General features: G+C 37.0%; 1 protein-coding gene and 1 pseudogene across 1 annotated transcript in view; one reads left to right on the plus strand and one right to left on the minus strand.

Moving 5' to 3' along the window:
• Positions 1-8,519, minus strand: part of MMP26 (matrix metallopeptidase 26) — an 11,900-nt gene extending 3,381 nt beyond the window's left edge. The window contains exons 1-3 of the mRNA XM_013008553.2: positions 8,414-8,519; positions 5,116-5,339; positions 719-867 (exon numbers count right to left, since the gene is read on the minus strand). Coding sequence (XP_012864007.1) covers positions 719-867; positions 5,116-5,339; positions 8,414-8,512 — 472 coding nt within the window. The 5' untranslated portion in view covers positions 8,513-8,519. The remainder of the gene's footprint in view (positions 1-718; positions 868-5,115; positions 5,340-8,413) is intronic.
• Positions 8,520-25,630: 17,111 nt separating this feature from the next.
• LOC101660974 lies at positions 25,631-26,572 on the plus strand (annotated as a pseudogene).
• Positions 26,573-27,606: the final 1,034 nt, after the last annotated feature.

The raw sequence follows: 27,606 nt of genomic DNA on the forward strand, positions 1-27,606 counted from the left end.
ACACAAAGAAATGGTTGAAAGTAACCAGGCTAACTCTACAAAGGACTCATTGAAGGTAATCAAACCAAAAGGACAAATTCACAGTCATAGCAACCAAGAAAAAGATATGTAAGGATGGGAAGTGGATCACAGGGTTTCCAACAGTGCAAATCTTTGGGAGCAGGCAGTCTTTGTTCTCCCATAAAGCAGAAGATGTGTTTGAACTCTAATCTTAAGGTTAGCAGCCCAGTATCTAACCATAGTGTGGGGCAAATATCTAGCTACTTCAGTTAGACCCCAAATCCTCTTTCCTAAGTGTAGAGGAAACGAGGAAAGAAAATTCAAACTCTACAGATTGTTATAAAAAGATGTGATCCACATCAACTAGTATTTCAACAATCCAAGGGCTACACAGTTCACCTGTGACAGGGAAATGTGCAATTGCCCTAGTCTCACCGTATTCACAATGGCAATGCACACACTTTGCAACTTAGCAGTCCCCTAAACTAATTTTTTTTTTCCCTGTGTGATAGATGGGTTGATTCACATAAGAGCATTGACTGATTCTTTTTTCCTTCCTTCCTTCCTTCCTTCCTTCCTTCCTTCCTTCCCTTCCCTGCCCTTCCCTCATTTCCTTTATTAAGAAACATAACTGTGTGAGCTGAGTCTTTGTTAAAGGCAAGAATATGTTACCTTTTAACATGAAACATAGTGTTCCCCTTCCCTTGGCAGTTCTTACCCAAAGCCCAGAAAGACATCTTGATGTTTGCATCTTGATTCTCCACTTCCTCAAAGACCAAGGGAGTCACACTGCTCCAGATGGAAACTGCTGCCCGCATGATACTTTTCACTGTGGATCTCTTCAAGCCATATGGGTAGTTGATAATCCTGCATAAAGAAATATTTCAGTGGAATAGCTCAAAGTTAGAGGGATTACTCTAACTCTAAAATGGAGTTACTAAACTTTCAGCCAAGTCAATTAAATTCTTAGACCTATTTTCTTTTCTTGTATAAAAATTGAGTCTTTGCCAAACAAACTGAAGTATTTAAACAGGAATGAAACTTTCTATGGACATATTTATAAAAAATGAACAACAAATCTACTGCCAATGAGTCCATTCTGATCCATCGTGACCCTGTCGGCCAGAACAGAATTGCTCTGTAAGGTTTCTCCTATTAGAAATCACTACAATAGCACACATTCTCATCTTTCCCCTCTCCTGTACACACTGTGGGCTATGGGTTTGAATCACTGACTCTTCTGTTAGCAATTCAATCAATCCTTATCCCACTTTGCCATCTTATTCTTTGTAAAGGTTGAGAACCACTGTCTTATAGGATAATTGTGACAATTTACTGTGTGTGTGTATGGGGTGGGGGTTGTCAAGTTAAATCAAATGTATATTATGCTATAACATTTAATATTGCTAGATTTTTAAAATCTATTTTCCAATATGTTTTAGAACCCTAATAGAGTAACATAGAGAGACAAAGAAATGATTTAAAACCATATCTTAAGTATACACAGCCACCACCTGTCTGTCAGGTTGCCTTACTGTGGCAGCGTGTGCATTGCTGTAGGGCTGGAAGCAATTTCACTGATATTTCCAATGCCAGCAGGTCATCTAACATGAACAGGGGTCAGCAGAACATCCAGACTAAGAACCGACTATGAAGAAGGAACAGGCTGTCCACTTCTGAAGAATTAGCCACAAAAAAACTGTGGACAGCACTGAAATATTGTCAGATACTGAAAAACTCATGAACAGAAGCAGAATATTGTCAGAGAAAATGCCAGAAGATAAGTTCTGCGATTGGAAAGCACTCAAATATGAGTGAGTGAAAAATGATTTCTCAAGGAAAACCTGTGACAATATGATAGAGGAAGTGAAGCTTTGCGGAATCAGTCATCTGGGACCTTCATTTGCTGTTGGGCCATGACTCAACCTGAGACCAAACAGCTGAAAAATATACTTACAGTCAGAACTTGGAATGTATGAGGTATGAAGCTAGGAAAGTAGAAAGTCATCAAGAATGAAATGGAACTCAAGATGTCTAGGCATTAATGAATTTAATGGACTCATTTAGGCCATTTTGAATCAGAAAATCTTATGGTTTACTACACTGGGACTAGCACAATCAAGAGGAATGGTGTTGCAGTCTTTGTTAGAAAGGACATTTCAATATCTATCTTGAAGTACAATGCTGTCTGTGTTAGGAATATATCTATCCCATTTGAATAAATCTAATCACTACAACTATTATTCAAATTTGTGCACCAATCACTACAGCCAGTGAAGAAGAAATTGAAGAATTTTACCAACATTTTTAGTCTGAAATTGATCTAACATTTAATTAAAATACATAAAAAGTATGGACCACGGAAATACAAAAGTTGGAAATGAAGAGGAAAGAAGAGTATTGGAAAATATGGTCCAGGTGATAGAAATGAAGCTGGAGATTGCATGAAAGAATTTTGCAAGACCAAAGAATTATTCATAGAAAATACCTTTTTTCAAGAATGCAAATGCCAACTATACCCATGGACATCTCCAGATGAAATGTACAGAAATCAGGTTGATTACGTCTTTACAAAGAGATGATGGAGATGCTCGATACCAGGAGCTAAAAGCAGGCTTGGGGCTAACTGTGGAACAGACTAGCAATTGCTCATATCTAAGTTTCAAAAATTTAAACTAGGTCAAGAGAGCCAAAATACAAGCTTGAGTCTATCTTATGTGAATTTCAGAAATATCTCGAGAAGATTTTCTTCACAAAACATCAATGACAGAAGACCTGATGGGCTGTGGGAAGACATCAAGAATATCATTCATGAAAAACCCAAATCATCATTAAAAAACAGGAAAGAGAAAAAAATCAAAGTGGGTATCAGAAAAGACTCTCACACTTGCACTTAATCTTAGAGTAGCTAAGGAAAATGGGGGGGGGAAATGATGAAGCAACAGAATGAGGAACGTTACAGAGAATTTCAATTTCAAAGAGCAGATCAAGAAGACAAAGTACAATATTAAAATGAAATGGGCAAAGATGTAGCCTTAGAAAACCAAATGGAAGTACACATGTAGCATTGCATATCTTAAACTGGAAGAAATCAAGAATAAATTTAAGCCTGGAATTGCAATATTGAAAGATTATCCAGGTAAAGTATTGAATGATGCAGGAAGCATCAAAAGAATGTGGAAATATTAAACTGTACCAAAAAGAACTAATCAATATTCCACCATTTTAAGTAGTATATGAGCAAGAACCAATGGTACTGAAGGAAGAAATTCAAGCTGCACTGAAAGAGTTAACCAAAAGCAAGGCTCCAAGAACCGATGGGATACTATTTGCAATGTTCCAACAAGCTGCTAAAGCACCGGAAGCACTCACTTGTCTATACCAGGAAATTTGGAAGACAACTACTTGGCCAACTGACTGGAAGAGATCCATAGTTGTACTCATTCCAAAGAAGGGTGACCCAATAGAATGCTCAAATTGTAGAACAACATCATTGGTATCACATGCCAGTAAAACTTGGCTGAAATTCATGCAGTAACAGTCGTAAACATGTATTGACAGGGAACTGCCGAAGGTTCAGAATGGATTCAGAAGAGGACGTGGAACAAACGATATCATTCCTCATATCAGATGGATCGTGACTGAAAGCAGAGAATATGAGAAAGCTGTCGAATTGTGTTTCGTTGAATATGAAGTCATTCGATTGGGCAGATAATAAACGAGGTCTAGTGTTGGAAAGAAAGGAACTTCCAGACTGCTCCATTGTGTTCATGTGGAAGGATCCAGAGGCGGTTGTGCAAACAGAACAAGGGAAAATCACATGGGTTAAAGTCAGGAAAGGTGTGTGTCAGGGTTGTATACTCTCGCTGTATTTACATCTATGTGCTGAGCAAATAAACAGAGAAGCTGGATGCGATGAAGCAGAATGCAGGATCAGGATTGGGGGAAGTCTTATTAGCAACCCGTGATATGCAGATGACACAACCTCACTTGCTGAAAGTGAAGAGGATTTGAAATGCATAATCAAGAACTGCAGACTTCAGCTTGGATTACACCTCAATGTCAAGAATATCCACATCCTCCTAACTAGACAAGTAGGTAACATCATGATAAATGGAGAAAAAGGTTGAAGTCATTAAGGAATTTGTCTTCCTTGGATCCACCATTAATGCTACGTAAGCAAAGGACACGTTGCATTGGGTAAATCTGCTGTACAAGACCTCTCCAAAAAAAAAAAAAAGACCTCTCCAAAGTATTGAAAAGCAAGGAAATGATTTTGAGGACAAGGGTGTACCTGACTCAAACCAGGATATTTTTAATTGTGTTACACACAGATGAAAGTTGGATGTGGAATAAGAAAGACTGAAGAAGAATTGATGCATTTGAATGATGTGCTGGCAAAGAAAGATGAAAATACCATGGGCTACCAAAGGTATTTGGGTATTTTCAACGACAAACAAATCTGTCTTGGAAAAAGTACAGCCATAATGCTGCTCCTTAAGGAAAGACCGGCAAGGCTTTATCTGACATACTTTGGATGTGCTGTCAGGAGAGACAAGTCCGTGAAGAAGGACATTGTGCTTCGTAAAGCAGAGGGCAGTAAAAAAGGAGGAAGGACCTCAATAAATTGGATTGACACAGTGGCTCCAACAGTAAGCTAAAACATAGGAATGATTGTTAGGATGGCACAGGATCTATTCTGTTGTACACAGGGCTGCTATGAGCTGGAACAGAGTCAGTGAGGCCTAACAGCAAGTACATGGACACACATAACCCTAGGAAAACATAGATAATGTAATTAAAAACAGAATACTGGATTCTTAGAAGATTGCAGAGTAAATGTGCAAAATTAGAGTCTATTTTTATTGTTTGCTACTATTAATGAGAATGATCACAAGGGAAAAAATATTGCCATGGGAATAGATGTTAGTACCATTTTCTAAAGTTAGGTTGGAGAAAGAAGGAAAATTTGCAGAATCAGTTTCTCTGACATAGATTTGGGGCTTGGGGAAGACTAACAGAGAAAACAGAAAACAGTACAGCTAGTCCAAGTAGACTACTGATGACGTCCTTGGACATAATTACCCTCACAGCCCTCCAGGTCTTAACAAGTACCTATAGGTCAGAATTTGCTCATTCCATTTGAGACTTTCTGGGGAGACTGAGTAGGAAGCCACGTCTGGTACCCCACAGCGGGGCTGGCGCAGCACAGCCAATGTCTGTTTGTCCAGTAGGCCTGTCACGTTCAGACGGAAAAACTGCTGCAGGAATCGTAATTGTTCTCCCTGGGTAAGGAGAGGTGACTCCTTCTTGGTCACGAAAAATCGATGGAAATAATCCTGGTGTGAGAGACAAGCAACTGTGATTACTTAGAGGCACAAAATATAAACCACAGTATTCATAGTATCAACAATGAACGACAAAACCTTCATCGAGGGCCCTGAGAGAAAGTGCTTTGTCTATCTGACCTTCTTAATGGTCCTGTTATCAATCAGATAGAGTCAACTGTATCTGATTCTCTATGACATGAGACAGATAGTATTAAACACATGTGATTGAATAAAATTGAATTAGAAAACTAGGTAATAAATGCTCAATAATCAAAGTATTCAAGTTCCAGAATAGATAGCTCTAATGATACAGATAATAAAGATATGAAATGTGAATTTCCCAGAGAAAATGGTCTCTGGATTTTCTGCTTGATTCAAGTATTCTCTGTTAGGATAGAATCTGTGAACAATAAAACATAGAATTCAGTGGATTCTTCTACAGCCATTCTATTTAATTATTTTCCAGTAAATACTTGAAGCAGTCTATTAATCACCTTACTCATTTTCCCCAGTGATTTCCTTTACAATCTCATCTATTCTGTCTTAAATTCTAATAAAAATATCACTTGGATTTTAGACTTATATCCTACATGTATATTTGAACCATAGTTGTACTAAAAATGCTGGAAGATAAATGTTCATGTCTTAGTTTAGTCTAGCTTACAATTCTTATGAGAGTGCTTAATGTGAATATATTCACTGATTTCTGCATTTCCTATAAAAATGCAGTTAAAAGAAAGATCTGCTTTGTCACTCAGGTTTCCCTGTACTTTTAGAATTGAGCACAAATAAAAGTAAACATGGTTTGTTTTAAGAACTAGCTTGATTTATTTAATAAGATAAAAACAGATGGGAATTGGAAACGCAGGGAATCTAGGACAGAAGAACCTCTCAGGACCAGGGGTGACAGTGGTGATACCAGGAGGGAAAGGGGAGGTAGTAAGGGGGAATAGATCACAGGGAGCCACATATAACCTCCTCTCTGGGGGACGGGCAGCAGCGGGGTGGGTGAAGGGAGACGCCGGACAGTGTAATATAAGATACAATAATAATTTATAAATTATTAAGGGTACATGGGGGAAAGGGGAGGAGGAAGGGAAGGGGAGGGGGGTGGAAAAAAAAAAAGGAAAATGAGCGGATTCCGGGAACCCAAGAGGCAAGCGAATTTTGGGAATAATGAGGGCAACAAATGTATAGATGTGCTTTACACAATTGATCTATGTATTGTGATGAATTGTATGAGCCCCAATAAATTGATAAAAAAAAAAAATTGTATGAGCCCCTAATAAAATGATTAAAGTTTTTTTTAAAAAAAAAAAAAATTAAGTGGGACACAAATCTTTCAAGTTTTGCCTTAATTTTCATGAAGTTCAAAGGATGAAAAATATAATTACTAAGGCTCCACTTAAGCTAGTAACTAGGGAGAAAAGTGCTTCCTTTTATAAATGCTTTCTGCAATTTAAAACAAATTCAGATTGTGGAAAATTAAACCACATAATTCGTAGCAATTTTAGAAACTCCACTCAAATAGACTGTATTGTTAGAATTCTGTAACCACTCACCCTTATTCATAGATCACTGATTTATTGATCCAAGCAGTTCCCCTTTCACCTACATCAAGGAAATACACCACTCAGGCCAAATCACTAAGATATCTTTCTATAAATCATTGTTCCATCCCATGTAGCACTGATTACTCCATAAACCTTCTCCATACCTGAATCCAATGGGGTTTTCCCTGTTATTTTGCCCACACAGGGCCACTAACCATGCTCAACAAGGTTGCATATAGCATCATTCCTGAGTCCACCATTTACACAGAAAACACATTAAATTAAAATTGCACTCTCTGGAATAATGCCAAGCAGTGACTTTGCATTGTTAAGCCTCAAAGAGGCCTGAGCTGGCCAGCACAGGCCCATCATGGTTAATAGTCGTGAAAATGGTTGCTCTGCTTCAGCGAGGGCAGTCTGATTAAAAACAATGCATGAGCACAAGTTTATGGCCCCAACTCTCCCAAGACTTGGGCAAATCTGCAGTGCTGCTGCTTGATTTTTTAAGCAGGGCCTCTTGCAAAGAGGTGGAGCCTTGGGATGTGTTGAATCAAATTGGCTCTGATGTAGGTTTCATAGCGTGTCTGAGATAAATGCTCAAGCCCTAATTCAAGTAGAGAGGGGAACTCAAGCTTAAGTCACTGGGTGCTTAGAACGCTAGTTATAAATTGTCTCAGGTCAGGGTTGGGTACACAAATTTCAGGTAGAACACTAGTCATTCTGATTAGGTAGCTTCAATATGAAGTGATCACAAAAAATTTGAAATGATACAGCCAAACCACAAAAATCATATAATACTTATGCCTGTCTAATACAAAAATTCATTTGCCTAGAACAAGCCATGACTATCTAATTGACTAGTACATTATATTGTGCTTCCATTGTTATCTGCATATAATTCTAGATTCTTACGGCACTTTTGTTATCTGTTAAGCTAGGTGGTTTAAAGCAAATAAGTTACCATATTTTTCTAGACCAGGTTTTCACAAATACTAGACTGAATCTCTAACCAGCTACAAAATACATGATTAAAATCAATGGTCAGGATTTTAGGGATATTTTTGGTACTTCAGACTGGGTTTAGAACAAATTGAGGATTGCGTGAGTAATTGAAAGCATGTAGCAAACAATCTGAGACATGTCCTAGTCAGTGAAAAGATCTATTAGCCAAGTTAAATCACTTCTCATGATTGCTCACCACCTCACAAACTCACAGATCTGAGCAGTCCGTCAGCGTTCCCCTTATGCCATATAGAAGACTAAGCTTACGGAAGATAAGCTCCTGACGTACGCAGGCACAGTAAAGAGAATGGGTAGTGCCAGCAATACTTTCAGAGACTCAAAATGTGTTAAGTTTTTGAAAATTAAAAAAAAGAATTTTAGATAGGTAAAAAGATTTTTGTTAGCAATTTATTTCTCTTCCTACTAGCATTGCCAGATATATATAAAGAAGAGTCTACAAAGGCAAAGAACTGCCCAGAATTTACAAAGGTCAACATGAAGTAATACGTCCCTGATGAGAACACCTACCTTAACAAACTCCCATCCTTTAAGGTCTGTGGTTGGTGGCACTGGGAGGGCCAGGCACCAGGGTAGGAAAAGTGTAGCTCTTAAGATGGCAAGCAGCATTGCAAATGCTTACTCTTCACCCTGCATAAATATGCGTACCTAACAGAAGCCATTCATCTTTTATAGCCATGCCAGAAACACTCAATGACTCAGGCTACTAGATGTCCCTCTCTCCGGATCAGTGAATATCATCATTACCCATGCAGGGGTCGGGGCTGAGTGGCCAGCATGTCAGAGTGATGACAGAATCACAGGTGTATTCTTACTCATGCTTATCTCACACCTGACGAGTCCGCAAGACCTCAAGCCTTAGTTTTGTTTAAGGAACCACTGAGAAATCTCGGGTTAGAAGATATTGTTGTTAAAAGTTTGAGGCAAAGAGAGAGAGAGAGACAGATGAATTATTTAGTATAGTTTTATCTATAGAACAGTGCCTTTGAAATTCATGTAATAATAGGATCTTGTCCAGAAGCTGAAGAGAAAAGAGAGAATAAAATTGAGGAAGGAAATAGCATCCGCTGTTGTAAAGACACAAATTGGAGCATAAAATATCTCAGATGTTACAGAAGAGAGCAAAAAGCACACAGAAAGAGATTGATCATACATGTATTTTGGGGAAAACAAAGCATTGAAAATAAGTTGAGTCACAGAAATACAATTACAGAAAATAATATGTCAATACAGGGCCTTGAAATCAAACTTTTCTGGGTTGAATTTACCTTCACTACCTAATTGGCATTACACTTTAAGCAAGTGATTTAGCACCATAAAAATCTCAGTTTCTTTATCTGTAATGTAGTTCCTTCACATCATATACTAGTAGTAAAGATTGAACCGCGCCACTGGATCTGGTACACAATACGGTCACAATTAAGCATTATACTTATTTTATATCACATAAGTATATAATGATTATTATAAACAATATCTCACTATACTGACATGAGAACTGAAGCAAAGTAAACAGACACTAAATTAAAATTAAAAATAAACCATCAAGCATCAGTTCTTATGGAGTGCCCCTGAGTGCCTCTTTTATATATATTTTAATCATTTTATTAGGGGCTCATACAACTCTTATCACAATCCATACATACATCAATTTTGTAAAGCACATTTGTACATTCATTGCCCTCATCATTCTCAAAATATTTGCTCTCCATTTAAGCCCCCGGCATCAGCTCCTCATATCCAGAAGAGGCAAGAAACAAACCACGGCCAGACATCTATGCTCCAATGTTCATTGGGACACAGTTCACAATTGCAAGGAGTTGGAAACAACCCTAATTTCCATCAACTGATGAGTGGATTAAAAAACTGTTGTACATACATACAATGGAGTACTACTCATCACTAAAAAGCAGTGATGAACGCATGAAGGACATCACTGCATGGGAAGAACTGGAGGAAATCATGCTAAGCGAAATAAGCCAAGCACAAAAGGGGAAGTACAACATGAGTCCGCTGAGGTAAGCTTTAAAAAAAAACGCGAAAGGGGCATAGGGAAAAAGCTATTATATACAAACATCCCTGGGGTGAGAACCAGGAAGTAGGATAGGTGCCAGACAAATCGAGGGATACATATAGTAGCCAACTAAAAAGGAGGGGGGAAAGGAAAAAGAATAAAAAAGAAATGGGTAGTGGGGGCACAAGGCACTAACCCACCCAAGGGGAGGGTATTGATTATATCTACACAGGGAAAGAGGGACCAGATTTCAACCCAGTGCCCCAAGATGTGAATGCAACATGCCAGCCTGAGTGCCTCTTTTATGAAGAAGACAGAGGTTCCGTGGAGACAATTCCATGTCTGGGCCTCCAGAAGTCCTTCTCCAGTGACTACATGTGGTGTGTCTAGTGAGAGACGTATTTGCTTTATATGCCAGAGAGCTGGGTACAATTCTCTGTCAGTTCAAGTTACAAACAGCATCTGCTTATCAAACTCATGTGCTACTGGGATGCTAGTCTTCAGTGGAGCTTACAAATTAAGGTTGACGAGGAAGAAAAGTCTAATAACCTAATTCCCCAAAGCAGCCAATAAAAAAACTCCATGGATCACATGGTCCAATGTTCAAGGGGTAATCATGAGTCAGATGCCAACTAAAAGCACCTAACATGTCCTCCAAAGGACAGAATTTTTGGTTCCCTTCTATGTCGTTTCTTCAAATAACTCAAATGAAATAAAATGACTCCGTGAGTAGCATTATGGCCAATAGCGGACAGGCAGGTAGAAGTGGATGATCACTGCTTTTTGCTCATCCCAGAACCTCCAGAATTGCCACCCTGCACATCAACCTTTCTTAGCAATTGATTTTAATCACAATTATATTTTCTTCTTGCAGGCACCACTAATGGGGCCTTGCTGTTTCACACCCTCTTGTTTTCAGTGCTCTTGAGTGAATTTTCATCTCAAAGCAGCCATAGGTGGCCAAGTAGAACTTTCCACTTATAGCTTTCTACGTTGTAATCTTCCCTGGAGTAAACAGTCTGGTCTTTCTTCTGTGGAGACAGTAATGGGGTTATAACTGCCAACCTCTCAGCAATGAGGAGCTTAGCCATTAGGTACCTGGCTTCCTTCCAAACACTGTCTAAGTAAGCCAAATACATTCACCACTCTATGCTCTGAACAGTTTCCTGCTGATGCAAATCCATTTTCATGCGTGCCTCCTAGAAAGACCCCCAGTCTCAGGCTCGATCGTCCCTCTCTCGGAATATAGGGTAGAATTGATGCTGCATATGGGAACAGCTATGTCTTTGGTAGGAGACATGATGTAGAGACAGTTTAACTCTGAACATCTCTCCCAGTCACAAAATACAAGTGTGTTCACCAAAACCTCACATAGATCATGTCACCTACCCTCATATAAAAGATGAATAAATTGCTGTTTAGAATATAAATAGTTTTATAGTGATAGTTGAAATGTTAACAATTGTACTTCTACTTAACTGTAAAAAAGATTTTATTAAGTTGGACAAGCTGTTTACCTTTCTTTCTTTATGTTTTTAATTAATCATTCTATTGGGGGATCTTACAGATGTTTTAACATTACATAATTCAAAAGAATCCAGCATAATTGTAAAATTGCTACTACAATCAGTTTCAGAAAATTTTCTTTCTTCTTGAACTCTTTGATATCAGCTCCCCTTTATCCCCTCCCTCCCCATCCTTCTCCCATCTTTAATACCCCTGACGCTATATCTTTTAATAGCCTGGCACCATCAAGCAGTTTATCTTTAATGGTAAATTTTATATCATCAATACCACTGTACCCTGATTCTCTTTTGATCTGAGACAATTTAGAAACTTTGGGGTATAGGCACAGTGAAAGCACAAATAAGGAGTCGATGTCTTTTGTCAAATGCCACTAAAATTTACTCAGAGTCCATATCAAAAATAAAAGAAGATAAACGAAACCCCTCCTTTCCAAATCTTCTTAGTGCTCCAAAACATCCACGTTCTCAATGCCTAATCCTCAATTTTCCTCTAATTATTCCTGTATTCTCTCGACAACAGTTATCTACTTGTTTTGTTTCTAGTTTCTGACGCATTCCTCTTTCCATAAGAAATGACAATTGAGAATTTCACTTCTTCCATCTGAGCTAGGCCTCCCAACCTCATATCCAAATCTCACTTTGCCATAGTCAGTTCTGACTGATGATGATCCTGTACATTACAGAATAGAACCTCTCCAGGGATTGATTGGTTGTAATCTTTATCGAGGCTGATAACCAGGACTTCCTTCTGTATCACCACTGGTTGGGTTGTAGCCAATGTTGGTAGCCAAGGACAACCTAAAGACTTAGACGTCTTTAGGATGGACACGTCAGATTTACCTGTACCCTTGGAGGGCTATAATCAAAGCTTTAGCTGTAAAAGATTGTTTTTCTTTTGGAGGCTCCTAGTATAGAAACATTAGTAAATAAATTTCCCCTCTGTTTATATGCCCGTTCGGTACACTATAGACTCACAGAGTAAAGACACTTGCTTCTTCAATTTACATTGCCAGAAAATGTGTAGTCTTTGATAGCTAGAAGATCCCAACCCACCACACCACTGTCATCGAGTTGATTCCTCCTCAAGGTGACTTGTATGAACTTATTATTTACTAAATGAAAAAAAAAACAAAAACAAAGAAAATAAACCCCAAACCTACTAATAAGAGTGCAAGCAAGTTGTACATGAGTACGTATTCCACTAAAGGTAAATATGAATATATATTTCAGAACTCTAAATCTAGGACACATGATAGATATATTGAGTGTCAAGCATATTTAATATATTGACATTTATTATCTTGTTTTATTGGCACAATTATCTGTGTAAAGTATACTTTTTGTCTTATAGTCAGAGAAGTGAGGTATTTAATAGAGATTTCCAATATTAAAAATTATATGACTGAAAAGTGTTTTATTATAAAGGCAGAACCTTCAATCCATATTCACTGAGGCTTCTCTGGCTCTCATAGTCCCCATGGCCCTCTGATGGCTCTTCTGGACCTTGACAAAGTGTGTACCTTGACAATGGACAGGTCAGACTTACATGAGCAACCACCTAAACCTCACCAAGCACTCAAATGAGACTTCACTAGGAAAATAAATGAGTGACTTATTAATGATTAAGTTTCAGGTAAGGATAATTATGTATTGGAAGTATGTCAGTATTTCTCAAACTTTAACATGCATATGTATCACTCAAGCACCTCATAAAAATACAAATTTTAATTCTATAGATTTTTGAGGGGGCCTAATATTATATATTTCTAAGAAGTTCCCAGGTAATGCCAATACTGCTGGTTTAAGGATCATACATTTTGGAAACATGGGATCTCTAAATTCAACTACAGTGTTTTTAAAGTGTATAGAAGTTTTTATATTTCATTTTTACATCAGGAACTATTAGAACCCAAAACTCATCTTTTTCCCCCAACCTTCCCACAGTATTTGATCTCTGGAGCTGAAAATTTGGCTTGTGTTCAAGACTTTTCCCAGCAGAGTCTGGATTTGTTCCAAATCACTTCTGGGTGAATGATTTTAGAGCCCAAAAATAATTAGCCATTTCAAAGCCACAGGAATGCATGACACTGATTCTTTGAATCAGACAGGTAAGCAGACAGGGACAGGAGGTGGGGGCATTCAGTATCTGGGGAAACGGGTGCTTTTGTAGTTCTCCCAGCTCTGCTGGGAAAGAGTGACTCAACACGGAATTCCTCTTGAGGTAGAGGAAATGTTCCCACAGTAACTCAGCCATGCACACAGACCAAGAAAAGAATCAGGCACGGAGCACATGAGGGGGACATGAAAGACTGAAAAGAGGAGGCTATGACAGGCTTCACAGATTCACTAAAATCTCCATGGGAGCAGAGAACCACGTACATGAATTTCATCATGATGCTATTGGAGTATCAGCTGCTACCCCACGGAGACCCTGTGAAAAGCGAAACAAAACAGTGCCCAGTCCGGAACTCTCTTCATGACTGCTGATGCACTCAAATCCATTGTTGTGACCACTCTGCTTTGTGAGTGCCTGCAAATCTAGGGGGCTCGCCTTCCAGAACTGGATTTGGCAATATTCTTATTGTATTCCTTAGAATTTTCAGCAGTTAATTTTGGAATTCAACTACTAAGCCTTTCTTCCCAACCTTAGTCTAGAAATTCTACTGAAATCTATCCAACTACTAGTGTTTAAATACATGTAGCAACGTTTTCAGCATCATAGAAACATGCAAGTAATCACAAAAAAGTGGTGAATAATGAAAACAATTAATGCCACTCAGTTCACAAGTTATAAATTGCTGTTATTATAAAGTAGCAAAAATTAAACTCTGATACTTGATGTGAAACAAGCCTTCAATTAGAAACTCTTAATGAATTGATGGATTTGTTGGTATATAAAAGATGAATGAATAGATAGAATTCTGGATGAACTGATTAAAAGTAAATAAAAGGCATGTATTTGTCAGGATATGAGATTAATACTTCAAAACAAAATCTGTTTTATGAAATATATGTCTGTAATTGAAGGGGATAATAAATATGCATGTGTTGTGATAAATTTTGTGTATCATTTATTGGATAAAAACTGAAAAGGAAAATATATGCAATAATTCTATTTCTGCAAAATACAAGCAAATCAAATATGTGTGTGCGTGTATTTGGGTGAGTTGTGTGTAAAACATAAAACACACTGAGGAAAAAACAGATTGAGAACACTATGCAATCAATTTATCATCAAAACTATTTTTGGTTGTGGATGTTGGAAGTGGCCCAGGTAGCCTAGTGGATAAAGAGGTCATTTGTTAAATGGAAGGTCTCCTGTTCAAAACCTAGCTCCTCTGTTGGAGAAAGATGTGATAGTCAGTGTGCTTAAGGAATACAATTTTGGAAAACATATGGAACAATTCTACTCTATTTGGACCTGCTACAATGTACTATCTATCTATTTGATGGCAATGATTTTGGTTTTTAGAGTTTATTTGCTCAGTATACAGATTGAGTAAGTATGGTGAAAGGATGCACCCTGACAAATATCTTTCCTGATTTTAACCCACACAGTAGTCCCTTGTTCTCTTTCAACATCTGTCTTTTGGTACACACACAGGTTTCACATCAACAGAGTGACTTGTGGTGGACTTCTCATTCTATTCTATTCTATCCAGAGTGATCCATGTAGAGAAAGGTCTTTGCACACTCAATAAAACTCAAGTAAACATCTTTCTGGTATTTTCTGCTTTCAGCCAAATCCTTCTGACACCAGCAATGCTATTCCTAGTTCCATGTCCACTTCTAAACTGACCTGAATTTCTGGCAGCTCCTTGTAGGCGTGCTGCCATACTACTGTTAAATCACCTTCAGTAAGCTTTATTTGCCTGTGATATCAATGATATTGTTCCATAATGTCCAGATTCTGTTGGATCACTTTACTTTGGAACGGGTACAAAAATATATCCCTTCCAGGTAATTGGTCACTTATCTAACTTCAAAATGTTTTGTCATTAGTGCTTCCTGTGCTTTATCAGCTTGTGGAAACATATCAGTTAGTATTCTGTCAATTCCTGGAATTGTTATTGGCTAATGTTTTCAGGGCTCTGAGAAATTTTTCTTGCAGTATATTTGCTCTTAATTATACACTACCGCTTGAAATGTTTGCATGTTTACCAGGTATTTTTGGTGCAATGACTCTGTGTATTCATTCCATTTTCTTTTGATGCTTCCTTCCTATTTTGTCAATATAATCTTTCCATATTGGAACTCAAAGCTTGCATTTATCTTTAGTTTTTTTAGCTTGAGATACACTGAGAAATTTTCCCTTTTTGATTTCCTAGCCCTCGGTCTTTGCACACTCCATTGTAATACTTTGTCTTCTCAAGTTGTTCTTTGAAATTTTGTTTTTTCCCTTACAGTTTTATTGGCATGTAATTCATATATTATACAATTCAATCACATCAAGAGCAGGTGTAAAATTGTCATCACAATAACTTTTAGAATATTTTCTTCATTCTTTGACTCATCATTATTAGCTCCTCATTTCCCCTCAAACTTCCCACCATACCCGCCAAGGAACTATTAATACAGTTATTATCACTCTAGATTTACACATTCTGGACTTCTATTCAGCTACTTACTTCACCATTTCTTCCATCCACTTTAGGTACTCTGCATTCAAGAACAAGTTTCAGGAGGTCTTCTGACATTCACTTTCATATTTTCTTTCTTGTCCTTTAAGTAAAATATTGCTTTCTTTATGGATGATGGTCTTGATGTCATCCCACAGCCCATCAGGTGTTCTGTTGTTAATATTCAGTAAGTAAAATCTATTCTTGAGATGTTTTCAAAATTCAGATGGAAATACTCGTTTGGTTGTATTTTTGGCCTTCTGGAGTTGTTTCAATTTTCTCCAGCTTCAACCTTAAAGTATGTATTAGCAATAATTGTCGGTCTCTATGCTGATCTAGGCTCCTGATAATGAACGTCTTCTTTGTCTCTACCCTCATCTGTAGTCCATTGGATTCCTGTGTATTCCACCAGGTGAGGTCCACGTGTATCGTTTCCTTTGATGCTGTTGAATATATAATCGCAATGAAGAAGTCTTTGTTTTTCCATAATGGCATAAAGCAATCTCTAGCTTGGTTTCTATCACCAATTATCAATTAATATTGATTACCTATTTGATCAATTTCAGATGGAAAATGTTGGTAGAATTTTTCAATTTCTTCATCACTAGCTTTTGTGGTTGATGAGTAAATTTGAATAATCATTGGATTTTCTTGTATAAATGTAAATATTATCCAATCATAAACAGCATTGTACTTCAAGATAGTTCTTGAAATGCTTTTTTGGACAACAAATGTGATACCATTCCTCTTGAATTCGTCATTCCCTGGTTATTAAAACATAGGATTAAAGGTGGCTCCTATCAGCCCATTTCAGCTCACTAATGACTAAGATATTCATGTTTATACATTCCCTTTCAGTTATGATGACTTCAAATTTTCCTAAATTCTTACTGCATGTGTTAGCAGCTGTTTCTTCTCATTTTGAGTCTTGCCTGATCAGCAAGTGGAAGTCTTGAAAGCTTTACTACGTTCGTGTCCTGGTCTACTCTGATTTGGGCTGACAATATCCCACCACTATTCATATGGTTTTCAGTGGCTAAGCCCTCAGAAGCGGATAGCATATTCCATCTTTATAGTATATCCTTAGTCTGGAAGTTGCACAAAAGCCAGTTCAAGCATAATAACGGTAAAAAATAAATGTGACAATTTCTCAAGAAAAGCCAGTTACAGGGTGCTCAGACTCTGCACGTGAAAGAGAAAGGGAGATCTCATAGGATGTTCTCCACAAATATCTAACGTGTATGCTTCATAGAAATTCAGTTCACAATCCTGATTTCATTACCATTTAAGAAGTTCCTGGGGGGCATTTTTCCTTTGAGGTACAGATTTCCGAAATGTTATCTTCAAAAGTCTTTGCTACACTTAAAGGCAAGCTTATAGAAGACCTGGAATAAAATAGTTGAGTAACAATGGAGACTGGGTGATGATACACTTGGTTTAAAGCATTTTTAACTATGAATGGCAAACTCATTTTTCTCATCTATCACCAATTAGCATCTAAACTGAAATGTATGGTTATCTTTCATTAAGAGGGAAAAAACCAGAAGTAAAACCCAGTCGTTCAGAGAGGGAATCAAAGATGGCAGGTTTGGTAGATATAGTGCACATAGCCTCTGTAAGAAAGACTCAAGAAACTTATGGAAGCACATATAGACGGCAATCCTGAAACGCAGAACTTCTAATGAAAAGATAAGCCATTAGATCAAATGCTGATAAGAGGAAGAGATGGAATGAAAACAGCACAGAAGGAGGCATATGGAAAGGAGAATAACCTATTGGCTTCACACAGAGCAGCCATTTGAGTTGTAGCAACCAGTGTTAAAATTAGGTCTAGAGCTAGCTAACCGGTTCTGCTCATCTGGCACTAAACTGATACTCACAAAGATGATCAGCAACCAGGGAGGTTTTATCTCTCTCTCCTTACACTGTACAAGCTCCAGCGATCAGCGGTTCCTCCACCCAGCTCCCTGTCAAACACCCACATATACCATTCCAGCACTGTGCAACATTTTTTTCTTTTACTTTTCTCATTTTTAGTTCTTCATTCTTCCTCCTGTCTTTCCCCCTATATTTTTTCTACCCACAATAATTTCTCTCTCTTATTGACTCAGTGGAGCAGGTTCACCACCCCCTCCTCCTTTGTAACTGGTCAGCAACATTCATCCAGTTCATTTGTGATGTGTGGAGAACACTGTACTACTGCAAAAGTCATATTTGGTGACTACCCCTTGCTTGCACCAATGTTCTCTTTTATTTCTTGGTCATCCGCTATTGTTTCCTTCCTAACTCTTTCCTTTCTCCTCTCCTTCTTTTATTTTTTGGTCTTCTACTTCCTCCACCTTTTCTTTGGATTCCCAATGGCAGGTGCCAGTTCCTGCCACCCCACAATATGTAAGTGCCCACTCCCACCCCTGTGTGGCTTGTGGTGAATGTTTCCAGAATGGGTGCACATTCTTACTGTAGAGGTCCTTGGTGACTAATGATTTCACCAAGGTGATTCCACTGTTTTTCCCTCTTCTTTCATCTTACTTGTAACCATTTCCAAACCTCTTTGAAATATGGTTTTCCTTCTTTCATTCACATTTTGAAAATCCTGTGAAGCAGGTGTCTAACCACCCAACACCTTCCACTGCATTCAGCAGATTCTTTTTCTCTCTGTGTGTCCAGCTTTTTCCCCAGTTGTGGGGGCCAGGAGCTCTACCCAGACTCAACAGTCACAACTACTACATAACCCGTGAGTTATGTAGTGGCCCAAGCTGCTGCAACCCACCACTGGATCGATGACAAAAAACATCGAGCCCCTGCCCAACCTTCCCTAAGTTGCTCTAGAAGACCAGTGATCTGAGGCTCATGACCACACTCCCACCAATTATCAAATCTACATAATATTGTTGTAAAGTACCCAAAATTGTCAAATTAGAAACTGGAATAGCACACACACTCCTACGCCCAGATATATTACATCAAAATAAAAATATATTAGGATAAAGCAAACCAATATACAATCAGAAAATAAATGCAAAATAAGCAATATTGTGGACACTATATATAACTTCAAATCACACACACAGGATTGGATAGCTAAAGCTAGGAATCAAATACAATAACAAAGATCCTTCCAGAAACAAATGCTTTAGAAACTAGATAAGTAATGTGATAAGTAATTCAGACGAATTATACTTAGACCTCTATGGCAGATTAAAGAAGAAATCAAGAAAGTGCCTGGCAAAATCAAGTCAAACACAGAAAAAATATAGAAGAATTCAGAAAAACAGTTAAGAACAAATTGACAAAATTAATGGGAGGTTAGAAATCATGCAAAATAAGTGTAAGTCAAGAATATTAATATTAAAATTTCCAAAATAATTCATTAGAAGAGCAAAGGAGTAGAATTGAATCAATTACAGATAGAACTCGAGATGAAGACAAATGTAATGCTAATCTGTTAGAAAAACAATTGACCACCACCAGAAAAAATGAATGAAAAGCCTAATAATGATGTGGCACACCATCAAAAAGAATACCTTCAATGTGATAAGAATTTCAAGATAGGAAGAGGCAAAATAAAGCATCGAGGAAATGGTCAAAGAGTTTTGGAATAAAACTTCCCTAATAGCATGAAACAGCAGAAGATCATACATTCAAGAAGTTCAATAAACTCCAAAAAGGATAGATCCCAAAAGAAAATCTAGCAAGGACAATAAGGCAAGAAAGAAATAAAGGCCATCAACCCTGATAAATAGCAAACAAAACCATCTCTATTTGCAGATTATCTGATCCTGTACATCGAAAATTCCAGAAAGTCAACCAGAAACTTATTGCAATTTAGTAGAATTACTCAGTAAAGTGACAGAGTAAAGGCTCATCATGGGAAAATAATGCGATTACTTTGCACTAACAAATAGGACTTTGAAGGAAAACAGTCTGTCTTTTGGGGGTTGAAAAGAATAGAGGTGAAGACAAAGAGGCAGGAGGAAAGTTAAAATTTCATTCCAGAGATCATATATACATGCAAGGGAAAATATTTTCTCGAGGTAATTTTTATCACTATTCTTTCTGAACAAGAGTGACAGTTAATTCTTAATTTTTGTTTTAAAGAACCAATGAAATTCAGAAAGGAGAAAAATCATCTCTCAACATTATAAAGAACACTTCTTAACTACTCAGCTGATAAGTTTTCTTTCTCCCACCTTTTGATCTATCTCATCAACTGATTTTTCCTTATCAGAATAGGGAAAGTGACACTCTCACTCTTGCTACGTGATCAAGGGAAAGAGCAAATTTACTTTTGGATGGGAAACCCCTCAAACATTTCTTAAGGATCTGGGAAAATGATATTTTTTAAAATATAAAATCAACTTTTTTAACACAACAGAAGCACAACTTAATCAACTTACTTTGGGGAAGACCATTTTCACCAGTCAGGTCCCATTTCCGAGCATAAGTCTTAAGAAGATATTACTTTTTAATTAAATATATATATATGTATATAGATATATACATATATATATCAGAAAACAGAGGAGTTGTTTGTCTGTTTATTAGCTTATTATTTTGATTCTCCAATAAGATTAATCACTTGAGAAAATCAAACATAACTGACAGATTGGTTTCTAGCTACCAGAATTATTTTGTAGAGCACAAAAGCAGCAATCTCAATGTACAGTAGTCTATTGATCAGCAGCACAAGCTTAGGTTGGCATCTTGTGAAAAAAAGTACACAGACCTACTGTACAAGAAGATACATTTCATCAAAATCTTGATTCTTTTTGCACATTGAAGTTTAAGAAACCCTGTCTAAAACCAAAACTAAACTCATTGCTTCAGAGTCAATTCTGACCGAGAGCCACCCTATACAGGGTTTCCAAAGCTGTCAATTTGCAAGAAGAGTTTCGTCTTTCTCGGGCAGAGTGACCTGTGGGTACAAAGTGCTGATCTTGCAGCTAACAGACCAATGTATACCTACTCTGACACTAGAGCATTGTCACCCCCTTAAAGACGTTATTGCCGATTATCTACATGGATGTGATTTCTCAGGAGTGAAGACTTCTGTGACTAAAAACATTATTGAAAAAAACTAAGATCATAGTGACCTTATCGCAAATTTCCATATCTCTAATTATATAATATGATTACTATATTATAACATGGAAATATAATTTATATAGCAAAGATAGACGAGCTACATTGATGGTTGGCCCATGGTGTATTCATAGTTCTACTGGAGAGCATCCCTTGTTTTCAAAACCAGTGTCATATAACTCTACATAGTCTAACATGTCATTGATCAAAAGAACAGGATTAACTTACTCAAGTGGGAGAAATCAACAAAGTGGGAGAAAATAGATACAGTGCATAATAATCAAAGGTTTATCCTGCATATATAAAAAGCTTTTGCAAATTGATAAAAAAGACATATAAACCAATATAAAAATGGAAAAAATACTTAAACAGATTATTCAAACAGAATAAATTCAAATGACCAAAGAGGATGTGAAAAGAAACATAAGTTTAATTGGGAAGTAGTATGGAATTATGACAGTTTGTTCTCTTTTGAACTTAAGAAATTAAGGTCATCTTTTTAATTAGATGACCTACCCAAGTATGTACTAATAAATCATAACATCAACAAATAATGAAGTCAAAAGTAAGAATTCATGAGTAGCTGTGAGTTTGAATAAGTCCACCTGTACTGGTCATATTAAGTTTCCTTCACATGAGCCAACATTATTCACTCAGGCTAGGTCTTCGTCCCCTGGGCCATCTTATTTGAGTGGTTTCCATAGAGAGGTTTTATTCTCTAAATAGATCCTTATTGGCATCCCCCTGGGGCTCTTTGGACTTCATAAGAGAAAGCTCACAAGAAGTATCAGGGAGTAATCTAAACAGTTTTTCTACTCCTTATTTCTAATAAATTTCTCACCATTGATTTCAGAGTGAAGAATCATAGTCCGCAAAAATGAAATAATGATAAAGGAGGTAAGATCTTATTCTGCCCCCTCAAAATATCCAGCATGGTCGAGTTATGTACTTACTATTTAGATCCTGCTGAGCTGGAATAAAGGTTAAACAAATGCAAACCATAACATGCCCACGTGTACTGAGAGTCTTAGAGAAGTTCTAAGGTAGATAGAATGTATGGATTGGTGTAAAAAATATAGGAGCAAGTTTTAGAATTTCTCAGTGCAGCCGATAGGTGTGGAAATGGGTTATATCTCAAATATCACATGGTTATCCTTTTTTATGTCTCTTGGTTGTAACGAATTAGTGTGCCTCTCTATGTTTATTCCCTTAAATAAAAAATGGATAAAATAACTATATGAGGAATAAAAATATTATCTATATAAATTATTTATCAGAATCATACTGCTATATAGAAGTTAAAATGAGAGCACAGACAATAAAATATTGACATTTAAGGGTACTTACCCTGTATATTTAAATTTAATCTCAACAGCTACTACTTCTATAAAATAGGTACTCTTTGAGACAGTGATGATAAAAATTCCAGAATACAAATGGTCAAAGTTTTTTGACTTGAGATAATTTTCTTATGTTTGAAAAAGCAAGCTCAGATAAGGAGTTTTAGAAGATGAATAAAATGACAAAATGGTTGTTATGACCTTATCTGTAGCATTGCTCTTTATTCTAAATTCCAAATATTTATTCTTTGTGTATTACTGTGTTACCAAGAGAAACCCTGATAGTGTAATGGTTAATATCTCACTTTCTAATAAAAAAGTTGGCACTTAGAACTCACCATTGATGTCATAGGAGAAGGAAGCTGATGACCCACTCTTGAAGTTCATGACCTACAAAATAGCACAGTCCTGCTCGTCCTATGGAACAGCCATGAATCAAGTTCGACTCCATGGCAAACCATATTGGTAGACCCAAAGATTCTTGGATAGCACGCTGGATCACTCACATATTTAGAAGTTAGCAAGAAGTGTAAAGCCAATCAAAAAAAACAGCCAGTATGATATCAGGAACACTAATAATTTATACTGTCCTGGAAGCCAGGTACTGCCAGTGTCTTGGAATAGTCTATAGGCCAACTATTGGCCTGGTTGAAGGGAGGGTGCCTATTGGTTAGATGATATATTGGTTAGACAGTAAATTCTAACTCATTTGAAAAAGTATTAAGAGAATGACTTTGGAGAAGATATTCATTCTCTCCAAGAACCAAGGAACTGTTTTGATGTGATAAGAGGTATCAGTATATGTTTTTGATGTTTGAGGACCACAGCATGTGGGGACTTAAAACAAACAAAAATTATATATGTGCTTTTGATGGAATAGAGGAAATTTAGCCTATAGAATAGATAGCTAATGGGAAAAAATTAATGCTGTTTTCAACTTTGAGAAATTATATTCAATTAAATAAGATATAACTAAATTCCATTCACCACACTAGAAATAAAAATTTACCAATGTATTGTGATCATACTTTTTACCCTTATATAGTTGTAGAAGGAGAAGATAGATACTAAGCAAGGACTGCTAAGGGAAATAAACAAATTACCTAAGAAAGTATATTCTATATTCAGGAAGATGAGAAGTTTTAGAAGCAGATATTAACTCAACTAAATGAAGAAAAGATAAACTGAACACTTATCCATGAAGTAGAAAGCTTTAGGTAGTAATCAATATTATTAGTAGTTGATGCTATTATTTGGAATAAACTAATATTCATTAGCCAAAGGTCAGTTATTCAGGATGATTTAGAGTAGTTACTGTATAGATAGGTAAAATCACCTACTTTCTTTGTGGTATAAATAATTCGTAAATTTTACTCTAATGCTAGGCAACACATAGAAGGTACCTCAACCGTTAGATTTGTTTCTGAGCCTACTGATTCCATAGATGGTACCAGTTTTCCCCTATCAGCTCTAGTTTTGAGCTACATAACATATGCCATATCCCACTCTGCATTCTTCTTACCCATAAAAAAATCAGAATATTTTAATGTAGTGTTATCTAGCTTGAGGTGCAAGAAGTACATGTTGGCTTCATTTAAAGTAGGTTTTTTTTCTACTAAATTTTTAGGTCAAGTTCTGCTTCAAATAATGTCCTTTTATCCAAAGATATGTTTGTACGGTGCAAATTCCATACATTTGGAATTTTCCCCAGTATCACTTCACCTTTATTAGGAAGTGAATAGCAGGAAGTTCCAATTCATCATCTTAAAAGGGAGCCAAATCTAAGAGTGAGCATGCCCAGCTGTTGGAGCTGACCAGCTGCTCTGGAAGAGGAAGAGGAGACGCGCTACTCCTATGAAGAGCTACAGCTCGGAAACCTGCAGATGTTCTGCTCTGTACTGTAGGTCGGGTCACTATAACACTGAGGGGGTCGCTGTGAGTTAGGATTGACTAACTGATCGTGAGCTTACACAAGAAATAGAGATTCAAATAGTCTTAGAACTCAGATGGGCATGTCAGAGTTCAAATTCCCTTTGTTAAAACTGAAATATTCCAGTCTTAGTAGAAGACAGTACAATTTCTCAACCTGTGCACAGAAACTTAAAAGTTAGAATTTTTCTTGTAAAGAAGCTTGGAGTCAACCTCAATTCTGAAATGTTTAACATGAATTATCAATTGACATGATCAGTTGCCAATTACATTATACATTATCAATTGACATTATGTATTAAAATGTTTTCTGCCTGCTTACTGCTTAATTTGAAGAAGAAACAATTAGATCTTTAAAATATTTATGAAAATTCTTAAGAAGGCTTGCACTTTTGATACTCTAAATTGCTCTCACACCTTCTGTCGTTGTGCCTTTTTCTTATATTCTTTTTTTCTTTTCCCCTCTTCTCAAATTGTGTTCTGGCTTAGCAGTATCCAACTTATAGTTTCTGTGTATATTGTACAGCCTCACAAAAAGAAAATCCACTGTCATCCAATCAATTATCATTCACAGTGACTCTACAGGACAGAGAACTGCCCACTTGGGTTTTCAATCCTTATTGCAAATCTTATAAAGGCTGCAGAGACGTATGAGTTCAATTGGCTTTTGATTGGCAGCTCAAGGAGTAACCAACTAGCCAGCGAGGATCCACATACAGTTTCCCTCGGAAACTCCTTAATATCTAATTATTCTTCAAATATTTCTTACCATTTTGTCTTATCCTGAAATTTGTGGGTCTGGATTCTCATATTTAAAATTAAAATGATATGTTAATAAATTACTGTCACCCAATAGATTAAAATATTGTAGAACCAGAGTTGATTTGGCATATCGAATGCAATTTTCTGATTCACTGCCCCAAATAACACCAGGAAGAGACGTGTGGGTCCTGGTTGGTTCAATGTGGTAAAAAGATTGTCTGGAATCAATAAATAAGCAAAATCCAAGTTGACTGACAAAATTATTTATGTGTTTGGTCTTTTTTACAGCCTGAAGGTAGACAGTGGAAAAATTGATTTTAAGAATTCAGCTAGTCCTCTTAATATTTACGATGGACCTCATACCTACCACAAAGGGACACGGTTGGTCAAAACTTCATTTCTGAATTTCTTGCTGCACTGAGTTAAGCACCTGGGCAGATATCTTCTTATTTGTCATGTCTCCTCCTAATGACACACACACTGAAGCTCTGACATTCCTCCTCATTGGGATCCCTGGGCTGGAAAGGATTCACACCTAGATATCCATCCCATTCTCATCTGTGTACCTTCTTTCTCTCCTGGGAAATTGTACCATCCTCTTCTTAATCAAGACAGAGCCAAGTCTACATGAACCCATGTACTATTTCCTATCCATGCTCTCTGTCTCTGACCTAGGGCTGTCCCTCTCTTCCTTACCCACCACGTTAGGACTATTCTTTTTTGATGTTCATGAGATTCGTGCAGCTGTGTGCTTTGCCCAAGAGTTCTTCATTCATCTGTTCACAGTCACTGAAGCCTCTGTGCTATCTGTGATGGCATTTGATCGCTATGTGGCCATCCACAACCCTCTAAGATACAGCATAATCTTAACCAACGCTCGAGTAATCAAAACAGGGATCTTACTGACTTCTAAAAACATTCTTTTGATCCTACCTCTTCCCTTTCTCTTGCAACGGCTGAGATACTGTCATCAGAAACTACTCTCACACTCCTACTGCCTTCACCAGGATGTCATGAAGTTGGCATGCTCTGACAACAGAGTCAACGTTATCTACGGACTCTGTGCTGCCCTTTCTACCATGCTGGATTTGGCGTTTATTACTTTCTCCTACATAATGATTTTAAAGACAGTGCTGGGCATTGCAACCCCAAGAGAGCAGTTCAAGGCCTTCAATACCTGCATCTCTCACATCTGTGTGGTGCTTATCTTCTACGTGCCCATGTTGAGTGCAGCGATGCTCCACCGTTTTGCAAGGAATGTGTCTCCTATGATACATATCCTCATGGCAGATGTTTTCCTGCTAGTGCCGCCCTTGATGAATCCCATTGTATACTGTGTGAAGACCCGCCAAATCCGAGAAAAAGTGGTGGGGAAATTTTGTCCAAAGAAGAGTTGATCAAAGTAAAGAAGAAACAAGTGAATTTACAAGCTAAGTCAGCTATGAGTGTTTATCTAGAATGAAATATACTACAGTGAAATGAGCTTGGGTTTTCCGCCGGAAAGAACCCAGAGAATAAATCCACATGATGCCCTTACCTTTAGATGGCACTGTCCTCAGTAGTTCTAAAATTTTAAGAAAATCTCTTCAGCGCTCTGATACTAAGATTTTACATTTGTGAGTGTATTCCTTAAAAGAAAACTAGCAGTTTCCATTGCTGCCTCTTAAAATACATTACAAAATTAAGAAGTAAATATGATTTTACAGAAAGGTACCTATATCAATGCCTCTCTTTAGAAATATAGTTGTGTACCTTTTTCCACTTTCCTGGCAAATAAAACTCTATTAAGAGAATATTTCAACCAATTCTACTGATCTGATTTTTTACCTCCAAGAATCCAATTTTCTTTGCACACACTCACTAATTTTTAAACATGAACATCTATAGCATATTTTGGCTTTAAGTTTTAAATTATAAATGCTATTATTCTGTAATCACATATGTTTGTGACATCATTACATACATATGTTTTTTAATAAAATACCTTAGGAACTTATTCTCAGCTAGAATATCAACTCCTGAAGAACAATACAGTGGTCTTTAATATTCACTCCATCATATCAGTCATTAGCATAATGAGAGGCTCATATGAAATATTCAAGCAATTTTAGAATGAATAAATGCATGAATACTTAGTACACATAAGCAAAATAAGATATTGTATTGCTTCTAGGTTTTCAGTTCAAATATATAGTACTTTATAAGAAACAAAATGTTTAAATATGCAGGGAGAGTTATGCTAAGGATTTTTGCATCACAATAATATATCTGCTGTTTCTCTGAAGGTACCAAGGACTAGGAATTTATTGGAAAATCTTACTTTATCCAGTCTAAAGCCCTTATATTGCCACTTCAAATTTCCTTTTGTTCCCCAGCTCAAAGAACATTTAAAATAAGTACAATTTGAGTTCCCTGAGGATGCCAAAACTAC

Source organism: Echinops telfairi, unplaced genomic scaffold, assembly GCF_000313985.2.
Source record: "Echinops telfairi isolate 266 unplaced genomic scaffold, ASM31398v2 ScPeMD7_41;HRSCAF=154, whole genome shotgun sequence".
NCBI classification, from domain to species: Eukaryota; Metazoa; Chordata; class Mammalia; order Afrosoricida; family Tenrecidae; genus Echinops; species Echinops telfairi.